Raw genomic sequence first — 11,890 nt, forward strand, 5'->3', positions numbered from 1 at the left:
TATCGAGCCCATCTTTGCATGAAATGTTCCCTTGGTATCTCTAATTTTCTTGAAGAGATATCTAGTCTTTCCCATTCTGTTGTTTTCCTCTATTTCTTGCATTGATTGCTGAAGAAGGCTTTCTTATCTCCTCTTTCTATTCTTTGGAACTCTGCATTCAGAGGCTTATATAGAGAGATTTACAGCTGACTACACACTCATGGGGAGCACAGTAGAAGTTGGTACAATTCCCCAGTATATAATTTCATTTGGTAATATAATGTAGAGGCCTTGAATTCAAAGAAATGGAAATTTGGGGAAATAGAAAGATCAAGTTCTACTTCAGCAACCTGATCAAAGAATTGGGTTCTGAAGTTTTGAGCCCTAAAATCACAGGCATTTCTTCAGCCCCAATAAAACTGGTCCTTATATAGCTGCCATCCCAATGATCCTTTTCAGAGCCCTCTTTATGTCTTTATTCCTCAGACTGTAGATGAAGGGGTTCAGCATGGGTGTGACCACAGTGTACATCACCGAGGAAACAGCACTTGATTGTGAGCTGTGAGTAGCAGCAGAGCTAAGATATACTCCCAGGACTGTACAAAAGAATAAAGAGACAACTGAGAGGTGAGAGGCACAGGTGGAAAATGTTTTATACTTCCCCCGAGCAGATGAAATTCCTAGTATAGAGGAAACTATCTTAGAATATGAGTAAAGAATTCCAGTGAGGGAAATGCCACCATACACCCCAGTTGCAAAATACATCAACATGTCATTAAGAAAAGTGTCAGAACAAGCAAGTTGAACCACTTGATTAACTTCACAGAAAAAGTGGGGGATTTCCAAGTCTGTACAGAAGGCCAGCCACAACACCATTATGCTTTGTATCAAGGAATTCAGAACACTCATGATCCAGGAGAGCAGAACCAGCAGTCCACAGACCTGGGATTTCATGATGACTGTGTAGTGGAGTGGGTGGCAGATGGCCACAAAGCGGTCATAGACCATCACAGTCAAGAGGAACGCATCCAATGTCACAAAAAGTATGAAAAAATGCATCTGGATGATGCAGCCTTCATAGGTTATTACTTTATTCTGTGTCCTTATGTTCTTCAACATCTTTGGGATGGTGGTGGAGATGAAGCAGATGTCTACAAAGGACAGCTTGGAGAGGAAGAAGTACATGGGGGTGTGGAGGTGGGAGTCTGAGCTGACAGCCAGGATGATGAGCAGGTTTCCAATCACAGTGATCAGGTACATGGAGAGGAAAAGTCCAAATATGAGGGGCTGCAGTTCTAGTTCATTTGATAATCCCAGGAGAATAAATTCTGAAATTGGTGTCTCATTCCTGGGTTCCATGTGATGCAAATGACTTCCTGGAAACAAAAAATAGCATGACTAGTTTTTCAAAAATTGGCATTGCAAACATAGGTGAACTCTAACATTTATATTTTGCATTCAAAAAATATACATGACTTTGTACAGAAATTTCCCCTTCAAGCCAATCTCCTGTGCCATCTCCAAATAGGAAAGCCTATCTTACAGTCAGCTTTTTCCCCCAGTAGTCAAGTATTCTACATTCGTAATGAGGGATTTTGTCATGCATTTGAGGGAATACAAATTTAAGACCTACTGAATTCTGGAGAAAGAGGAGAGGGTGCTGAGAGACAACAGATCATGTAATTCAATGGTGGAGAAAAAATATAAGGAAAAAATTTAAAAACTCTTACAAATGATCATATGTTGACAAGTGCTGTAAAGGAAAATAGATCAAATGTAAAGAAGAGAGTTGATGAGGGTATTATTTTTTTTACTGGGTATTCAGGTAGCCTGGAAAACATTTGATCAGAGACTTCAAGAAAGAGAAAGAAGGAGACATGAGTCTCTCTGGGTAGAAGTGTGTGCTAGTTAGAGGGAACAGCTGTGTTTCAAAACAACCAACTCCCTGACTTCCTTCTCTCCCTGTGACTCCCCACTGTGAAACGAGCCCAAAATTCCACAGCTTCAAATCCTACCCTGACTCTCCGTGACTGAACCACCACTTCAGCCTTGTGCTGCCTTCACTCACATCAATCTCATGAATATTCAACTTGAGTCACAGCTTCACTTGATGCCACAGGCTCAAGACTCAGAGCTGATATGCACCTCCTTAGGGAATCAACAACTCTATTTGGAATTTTCACCCCTCCCTATCTCCAAAACACCATCTTCTTTTTCAGATCATCTCTTTCATGAATTCTTCTCTTTTTAAAACATGTGCACAGAAAACAGGGAATTTCACTTACAGTCATTTAGCTACAGGGTTATCATTATGAGGTTTTAATTAATTCTGCATCTGTTATTCTCTGCTAGACTGTAAGTGCCATACTCTTCAACCCCTTAGATTTTGTTTAGTTGTGAGCAGTACCTGAATAAATACATACTGCATGAAGGAATGAAAAAGACATGTTCTCATAGAAATCGCCAAAAAGGACCAGGGAAACATTAACAGAGCTTTAAAAGACATGCTGGAGAAACATTTCCCATATTCTGAGATTCACACCTATTAGAGGTTCAGACTGTAGTTTGTAAGAATAAAATAGGGTAGAAAAAAATGCAAAATTAAAATGTCAGACTGCATCATATACAGTAGGATTTTTCTGATTCTCTTTGTTCAGATGCCTGTGTTTGTGTATGCTCATGCCCGTGCATGCAGGTATGGTTGGATCACATGTAAAAGGCATATCTTAGCTGGGACAGAGTCAAAAAAGTTTCTTATACACTTCAATAAATGCAAGAAGACATTTATAAGAGACCAGTCCCTGTCAAGGGAGAAACAGTATAAACAGAGGCCAAGGCAAGAGCAGGTTGCAGAAGGACCAGACGGCAGTGTGGGCTGAAGTGACCTCAGACTCAAGGGCCCACACACTGACTGTACGTCTATTCCTCCAGTGCCTCACTACAGCATCCACATCAGGCCCTCGGTCAATTCTTTATTCCATATTTATTCCTGTGTATTTGTCCACACTTATTTTCATATGGTCCTGTAGTGAATGAGACTTTCCCTTCTATTGCTTTTCTTTCTTTTTATTTTATTTATTTATTTTTCTGCTTTTTCCTATTTTTCTTTTTTTTTTAAATTTTATTTTATTTTTTTAACTTTACAATATTGTATTGGTTTTGCCATATATCAACACTTCTTTTTATTTAATTTTGGTTGTGTTGGGTCTACATTGCTGTGTGGACTTTGCTCTAGATGCAACGAGCAGGGGCTGCTCTCTAGTTGTGGTGCGGCTTTCTCATTGCTGTGACTTCCCGTTGCAGAGTCCAGGCTCTAGGGTGTGTGGGCTTGAGTAGTTGCACCTCCTGGGCTCTAGATCACGGTCTCAATAGTTGTGGTGCACAGACCTAGTTGCTCCACAGCATGTGGGATCTTCCTGGATCAGGGATTGGACCATGTCTCCTACATTGGCAGGTGGATTCTTCACTACTGAGCCAGTATGTAAGCCCCCTATCATTTTTCTTAAGTGGCATTTTTCTTTTTTAATCCTGCGCTTTGATTTTTTTTTTTGGGGGGGTGGAAAACCCCTTGGTCACACTCTACTTCTGCTTCTGAGACTTGTCCCACCTGTGATAAACTCCTCATAATATACCCTACAAAATCCTATAAACACCACAGAACCTATCCCTTCCTTCATGTGATTTGTGTCTGATGACACTTTGCAATATATGCATTTATTTTATTCTGAAATATTTCTCCATTAAAATGGTAGATCCAAATCATCAGATACCTCACCTGCTTTATACATTCTGTTGCCTTCATAGAGGTATGAATAAAATTACAGAGGAAATGATAGAGCAAAAAAGAAAGGAACAATAACACTCAAATGCCAGTATATGAAACAATGTGTATAGGTAATATGTAATAGAGAAGCAAATGATTAATCACCCCCCAAATATATTCAGCCTCCCAGGTAATGAACCTAATGCAAAATTAAACCTTTTAGCATAATGTGACTCTGTATATTAAATACATTTTTTTTCAAGTGAATACTCAATGTGAGAAAAGATTCTATGAAATGTGTCTTAAGAACTGTAAGCTTCCAAGTAGTAGCTATTCCATTGATCTGTATCTTCCTTATGAATATAGAACATGCTCAAATATACCCCATCTCAAAAATCAAAAATAAATACATAAGATGTCATCACTTCACTGCAAGCCACTCTTGACCAAATAGTATGTTTCCCCACTCTCTTAAACTGCAAATCTCCTTGGAAATGTTCGAATTTTACTGACACCACTGTGCCTGCCATTTCTTCTTGAGTCTCCCCTAACTGGTTTTCATTCCCATCACATAATTATCAACAATTCTTGAGTTGCTGAATGCAATAGGCACTTGTCTTTTTTACATATTAAACAAATTGATTATGGATTATTAAGACAACCTTGTCTCTGGACCAGCAGTTTGGTCTTTCAGGTGACCTCAGGTAAATGTTTTTGGGTTTCATCCTCTCTGACTTTCTCCTGCTGGGCTTTCAGACTCACCCAGATAGGAAGTCTGAGAGGAGGTCTCTGTGTGGAAGTCCAAATTCCTCCTGAAGGGTTGATGGTGGAGACTGAAGCTCTGAATCCAGACAGGAAAGAAGGAAAGAGTGAAGCGTGGGTCTCTGAACCATACTTAAGAATCCAAATGCAAAACCATGCCCTGTTCAGCTCAAGGTGGAGCTGCTCAGACACTGCAGCAGTGGAGATATTTATAGCTCTGTGTATTTGCTTTATCTGCTCATTATACGTGTTCAGCACATTTTCCACTATTACCTCAATCTTCAAACACATCATTTCCTCAGGGGAACTAGTCTGGACAGAATAGAATTTTTTCAGCTGATTGGTCATTCCCAGGAGACCACGTTAGAAGTCAAGTCTATCCAAATTCTTATTACTACTCCATGAACAATCCTGTATCCCAGAGTTCTAACAGTGACACGTTTTGCAACCCTGAGTCAAAGTGTCCTCCAAATCTAAGTCTGAGGAACCTGTCTGGACTAGGTTCCTTGGGTTTCAAAAGCACTATTTTGTGATGGGAATGCAGCTCCTGATATCTCCAGAAAATTATTATTTCCTCTTCAATAAGGGATAGAGCTGTGTTCCTTTGCTCTGAAACCATAGGTAAAATAATCCCTGACTTCAAAACACTTTTGACACATCAATGAGGTGTTTTCAGGTTTAACACAAGTGAAAAGCTGGGTTCAGTCTTTTAATCATAAAAAAACTTGGTAATGATAAGAGATCCACATGGATCTTTTAATGCACCATGGACTGAGCTTAGCATCTTATATCTGTTGTCTCATTTGTTACTTTGCAACAGAACATCTTATGAGGATATACAATTATAAGCTTCATTCTAAATTTGAAAAATTGTGGTTCAGAAGGGTGAGGTGATTAAACTGATTATCAGGGAAATGCAAATCAAAACCACTATGAGGTATCATCTCACACTGGTCAGAATGGCTTCTATCCAAAAATCTACAAACAATATATGCTGGAGAGGGTGTGGAGAAAAGGGAACCCTCTTACACTGTTGATGGGAATGCAAACTAGTACAGCCACTATGGAGAACAGTGTGGAGATTCCTTAAAAAACTGGAAATAGAATTGCCTTATGACCCAGCAATCCCACTGCTGGGCATACACACTGAGGAAACCCGAAGGGAAAGAGACATGTGTACCCCAAAGTTCATCGCAGCACTGTTTATAGTAGTCAGGACATGGACGCAACCTAGATGTCCATCAGCAGATGAATGGATAAGAAAGCTGTGGTACATATACACAATGGAATATTTCTCAGCCATTAAAAAGAATACATTTGAATCAGTTTTAATGAGGTAGATGAAACTGGAGCCTGTTATACAGAGTGAAGTAAGCCAGAAAGAAAAACACCAATACAGTATACTAACGCATATATACGGAATTTAGAAAGATGGTAATGATAACCCTGAATGCGAGACAGCAAAAGAGACACAGATGTGAAGAACAGACTTTTGGACTCTGTGGAAGGAGGCAAGGGTGGGATGATTTGAGAGAATAGCAGTGAGACATGTATATTATCATATGTGAAATAGATCACCAGTCCAGGTTCAATGCATGAGACAGGGTGCTCAGGGCTGGTGTACTGGGATGACCCAGAGGGATGGGATGGGGAGGGAGGTGGGAGGGGGTTCAGGATGGGGAACACAGGTACACGCATAGCTGATTCATGTCAGTGTATGGCAAAAACCACTACAATATTGTAATTGCCTCCAATTAAAATAAATAAATTAAATTTAAAAAAAAAAGCAAAGCTATGAAGTGAGTAAAGTGTGTGTGGTGATTAAACATGAGGATTTTCTAGTTCTCTTGCTCTAGGTCAGTGGTTCTCAGTCATTTTTCTGTATGAGATAGAAGAAAAGACCTGATAAAGTGAGTTACTTAAATTACATAGTGAAGGTGCCAAGTAGAGCTTATTCAATATGAGTAATACAACTTCTAACTATTCTTTTAGTAAAATAAAAGAAAAAAAACTTGAAATGATATGTGTCACTTGAAAAGATACTATTCTTAAGAAATTCACATAGACTCAAGAAATAAAAGGGAATTTGCAAATATTTCTGATATAAGTTTGGAAGAAAATATGTGAAAGCAGGAAAATGAAATAAATGGGAAAGCTTAATAAACTGAATTATTTACATATAAACAGAAGTTGAAGTCAAAAAATGTAAAATTAAGGAAGCAATAGAAAAGACAAGTTATATATTCACAGTCTAATGGAAGAATGGCAATTTCTGGATCCACTTATTAGCTGCAGAAGACTTTGTCCTTTTATTGCTCAGTGAATCTTTTCAGAGCCTCTTTTATGTCTTTATTCCGAAGACTGTAGATGAAGGGGTTCAGCATTGGGGTGACCACAGTGTACATCACTGAGGCTATTGCACTTGAGTATGAGTTGTGGGCATCAGCAGGGTTAAGGTACACTCCTAGGATTGTACAATAAAATAAGGAGACAACTGAGAGGTGAGATGCACAGGTGGAAAATGCTCTGTGCTTCCCCTGAGCTGATGAGATTCCTCGTATGGAGGAAACTATCTTAGAGTAAGAGTAAAGAATACCAATGAAAGGACCACCACTCAGCAGCGCAGCTGCAACATACACCATCACATCATTAAGAAAAGTGCCAGAACAGGCACTTCGGACTACCTGATTGAGTTCACAGAAAAAGTTGGGGATCTCCGGGACTCTACAGAAGGACAGCTGCAACATCATTAAGATTTGTATCAAGGAATTCAGGGCACTCATCATCCATGACACTAGAACCAGCAGTCCACAGAGCCGGGAGTTCATGATGACTGTGTAGTGCAGGGGGTGGCAGATCGCCACAAACCGGTCATAGGCCATCACAGTCAGGAGGAAGTCATCCAACCCTGCAAAGAGTAGTAAAAAGTATATCTGGTTGATGCAGCCTTCATAGGTGATAACTTTGCTCTGCATCTGGATATTCCACATCATCTTTGGGATGGTGGTAGAGATGAAGCAGATGTCTACAAAGGACAGGTTGGAGAGGAAGAAGTACATGGGGGTGTGGAGGTGGGAGTCTGAGCTGACGGCCAGGAAGATGAGCAGGTTTCCAAACACAGTGATCAGGTACATGGTGAGGAAAAGCCCAAATATGAGGGGCTGAAGTTCTGGTTCATTTGATAGTCCAAGAAGAAGAAATTCTGAAATATGTGTATCATTCTCTGGCTCCATGTGGTGGAGGGAATGACCTGGAATTAAATCCCCCAAAATGATATGACCACTTTTCACAAAAATGAGCATTACTGGCATAGTCAAATGCAGTAATTTATATTTTGCAGTCATGAAATCAATGCCTATAATTTTGGTGTGAAATCTTTCCCCTTCAGGGCATTCCCTGTTCCATCTCTGATTACAAATTCCTGTTCTTTTGCAGCCATTTCCCCAAGAGTTCAGGTATTGCATACTTTTAATGAGATTTTTGTCAATCCTTTGGGACTCATAAATTGAGAACTTACCAGCTTCAAGGCAAGAGGTAGAGTGTGCTGAGAGACAAAAGTTCCTATAATTGGATGATGGAGAAATAATGCTAGCAAATATAAAATCATATAACATGTTAAATGGTGACAGGTAAAATGAAGGAAAAGGGGGCATAATGGAGAGAGGCTGGGGTATTATTCTTTACTGGGTGTTCAGGTAGGCTGGCAAAGTAGGTAACATTTGAACAGAGATCTCAAGGAAGAGAGGCCTGCCTGGTAGAAGGAATGGCTGGTGCAAAGGCCCTGAAGGAGACACCTGTTTCAGATATTCAGGCTCCAAAGAAGCCAGTTTCCCAAGGGGAAGATACAAGAGGGAGAGTGATGAGAGAGGGGGCCAGAGGATGCTAAGGAATGAAGTGACCTTCCTGCTGCTACTCAACCTTAAGGTACTGCTGCTGCTGCTGCTAAGTCGCTTCAGTCATGTCCGACTCTGTGCGACCCCATAGACGGCAGCCCACCAGGCTTCCCCATCCCTGGGATTCTCCAGGCAAGAGTACTGGAGAGGGTTGCCATTTCCTTCTCCAATGCATGGAAGTGAAAAGTGAAAATGAAGTTGCTCAGTCGCATCCAACTCGTAGTGACCCCATGGACTGCAGCCTACCAGGCTCCTCCATGCATGAGATTGTCCAGGCAAGAGTACTGGAGTGGGGTGCCATTGCCTTCTCCGACCCTAAGGTACAGGGAGTCTGTAATTCACAAGTTGTTCTTTGCACCTTATTAATTTTACCTCTAAGGAATCCTAAGCACAAAAATCAATCCACTTTTTGTTTTCATATTTGGTTGACATTCTGTCATCTGTATTTTCAGGGGAACATTTTGGTGTACACAAGTTCACACACCCACCCACACACACACACACACACAGCACTGTGGTCGGGCTATTCTTCTCTCTGTAACTTTTATTTAATCCCATGTCTTTTTCCCCTGCTAGACTGTGAGAATCTTGACACATGCAGCAATGTTATACACATTCACCACCTTTTCCCTACCCCATTCCGAGCAGATTTAGTGGGGAGCTGTAACTAATTCAATATATATTGCATAGACTTGAAAGAATATGGCCTCACAAAAATTGCTGCTAATAAAAGACAATGAGAGACAGAAAAGTTGCAGGGGAATACTAGAATAGGCATGGAGAACAAGCAAGAGGAATGTTTTCATGTTCTCAGATTAGGTCCCATTGGGGGTTTGAACTATGGTTTGCAAAAATTAAATAGAAAATAATAAATGAAACCCACAAAAAGTATCAGAGTGTATCATAACCAGTAAGGATACACACAAAATCATTTCTGACCCTCTTTGCTCAATCATGTGCATGGGTAGGTACCTGTCTGTGTGTGGATATGTGTGTTTGTCTATGTTTGTCTATACAGACATGCCAGTGTGCATGTGCAGTTGTGGAGTCTGATTCTTTGCGATCACCCCAGGATCATGATGTGAAATGCATATCTGACTTTGGGACTTAGTCAAAAAGTCTGGAGTCCACTGCAGTAAAGGCAAGAAAACTTTTAAAAGGGCAGTTCCTACTAATGAGGGAAAATCAATATGAATAAAGAGCCCAACAGAGGAGCCAGGTTTCAGAGAGAAGAGGCAGTTGTTTGGGTGCTGAAGTACCTTGGATTCAAGGGAGCACAGACCACTGGACCTTTATTGCTCCACTTGCTTCATCATGTCATCAGTGTCAGGTCCCTGATCTAGTTTTTAATCCTGTACCTATTCCTATTTATTTACCACACTAGTTTTCATATGGTCGAATAGTGAATGAGGTTGGCCTTTCTCTAATTTTTCTCTGTGTAATTCTTCTTTGTTACTCTTGGGCTGTAATTTTTTTTTCCTTTTGGACATATCCAGTAGGCTTCCTTTTTGACACTAGTCCAAGTTTTGCTCCTTATACCTTGTGCAAAGTTCTCCCTAGCTCATACTCTGTAATATACTGCATTTGCCGCAACTATCTGTCTCTATTCTTCAGATGAATTATCCCTGAGGATGTTATGTTATTCATGCATTTATTTTATTGTGTTCTGTTTTCTCTATTATAATATCCACATGAACAAGAATCTCCTCTGCTTGGTTCACATTTTTGTTTTCATAAATGTGTGCACATATATGGAAAAAATTGAAAATGAGCTGGAAACAAAACTAGGTTAAATATGGCAGTATTTAAAAAAATAAGTGAAATATAATTAAAGTCTGGCAGGCAGATTCTTTACCACTGTGCCACCTGAAAATCCACTAATAAAGTACTTATAAATAAATTAGCCAACCAACAAACAAACATGTCCAAGTCTTGGCTCTGAACTAGTCTCCTGAGAATCTCTTGTGACCTTGGGTAAAATTTTTCATCTTCCATTCTCTCTGAATCTTACCTGAAGTATCTGTGAGTCCTTAGACCCACCTAGTTAGGTTCTTTGAAAGGAAGATCTTGTGTGGAAGTCTGAATTCCTTAAGGATGGTTTATGATGGAGTCTGAAGCTGTGTTCTCAGACAAGACAGTAAGAGGAACTAAAGCCCCTTTGCAGATGCAGGACTCCAAAAGCAATGAGCATGTCTCCTCTACTCTGAGGTGGCAGAAGCAGAAGGACTGCAGCATGTGAGGTATATATGGATGCCCAGATTTGGTCATTGGGGACATTTTCCTCTTGTTATTCCATCCTTAAGCATGTGATTTCTCCCAGTGAACTGGTCTAAAGAGAAGTTTCTCGTAATGATTTTCTGTTCCCAAGAGACCAAGTTAGAAGTCAGGTGAATCCTGTTTATACTAATCCTTCTCCACGAACTCTTCTGCCTTCTCGAGTTGAAACTTCTAGCACTTTATCCCAAGTTTTCCCTTCCACACTGACTTTGGGGTCTTCTGAAAATAACCCTATTGTCACATATTTTTGTGACTTTTCTTTCTGGTGCAGGTTCCAAGGCTTGACACATAAAATGTACTTCACAAACTTATTGTCTTGAAAAAGTGAAGTCACTCAGTCATGTCCAACTCTTCGTGACCCCATGGACTGTAGTCTGCCAGGTTCCTCTGTCCATGGGATTTCCCAGGCAAGAATACTGGAGTGGGTTGCCATTTCTTTCTCCAGGGCATCTTCCCAGTCCAGGGATTGAACATGGGTCTTCTGCACTGCAGGCAGACTCTTTATCATCTTGAGTCACCAGGAGAAAATGCCTGTAAATGTGAAATCCAGCCCATTTGTGGGTTACTATGCTGGGGGTGGGGTTTTTGAAGAGACTACTTCTCTGTCTCTTCTGCCATGTTGATGTGGTCCTATTATCCTTTTTTGTGGAGCAGATGTCCAGCTGGGTCTTCCCTGATAGCTCAGCTGGTAAAGAATCTGCCTGCAATGCAGGAGACACCAGTTTGATTTCAGGGTCAGGAAGATCCCTTAGGAAAGGGATAGGCTGCCCACTCCAGTATTCATGGGCTTCTCTGGTGGCTCAGATGGTAAAGAATCTGCCTCAAATGCAGGAGACCTCGGTTTGACCCTGTGTTGAGAAGATCCCCTGGAGGAGGGCATGCAACCAACTTCAGTATTCTGAATGCCTGGAGCATCCCCATGGACAGAGAAGCCTGATAGGTTACAGTCCGTGGGGGTCACAAAGAGTTGGGCACAACTGAGTGACTAAGCACAGCACAGCAGCACAGATATTCAGCTAGTTTTCTGAGGAAATTTATCCACATGTAGCTGTAGATTTGGGGTGTCCATGGGTTGTGGTGAGTTTAGGATCTTTCTATGCTGCCATCTTGTACTGCCACCCCAACATTTGATATTAGACCAGCAAGACTCATTTAAAGCTCTTGACACCCGAACTATAAAAGCATATATTTGCTTATTTTAAGCAATTTATTTGGC

The 11,890-nt window shown here is 40.7% G+C and overlaps 2 protein-coding genes across 2 annotated transcripts; both read right to left on the minus strand.

Annotated features, from left to right (window-relative positions):
* Positions 1 to 405: 405 nt before the first annotated feature.
* Positions 406 to 1,352, minus strand: LOC133251801 (olfactory receptor 7A17-like). The gene has a single exon (XM_061424590.1). It carries the CDS (start codon positions 1,336 to 1,338, stop codon positions 406 to 408), a length of 933 nt encoding a protein of 310 aa, XP_061280574.1. The 5' UTR covers positions 1,339 to 1,352.
* Positions 1,353 to 6,813: 5,461 nt separating this feature from the next.
* On the minus strand, positions 6,814 to 7,737 carry LOC133251943 (olfactory receptor 7A17-like). Its single transcript, XM_061424717.1, has one exon. It carries the CDS (start codon positions 7,735 to 7,737, stop codon positions 6,814 to 6,816), a length of 924 nt encoding a protein of 307 aa, XP_061280701.1.
* Positions 7,738 to 11,890: the final 4,153 nt, after the last annotated feature.

This window comes from Bos javanicus, chromosome 7, assembly GCF_032452875.1.
Source record: "Bos javanicus breed banteng chromosome 7, ARS-OSU_banteng_1.0, whole genome shotgun sequence".
NCBI classification, from domain to species: domain Eukaryota; kingdom Metazoa; phylum Chordata; class Mammalia; order Artiodactyla; family Bovidae; genus Bos; species Bos javanicus.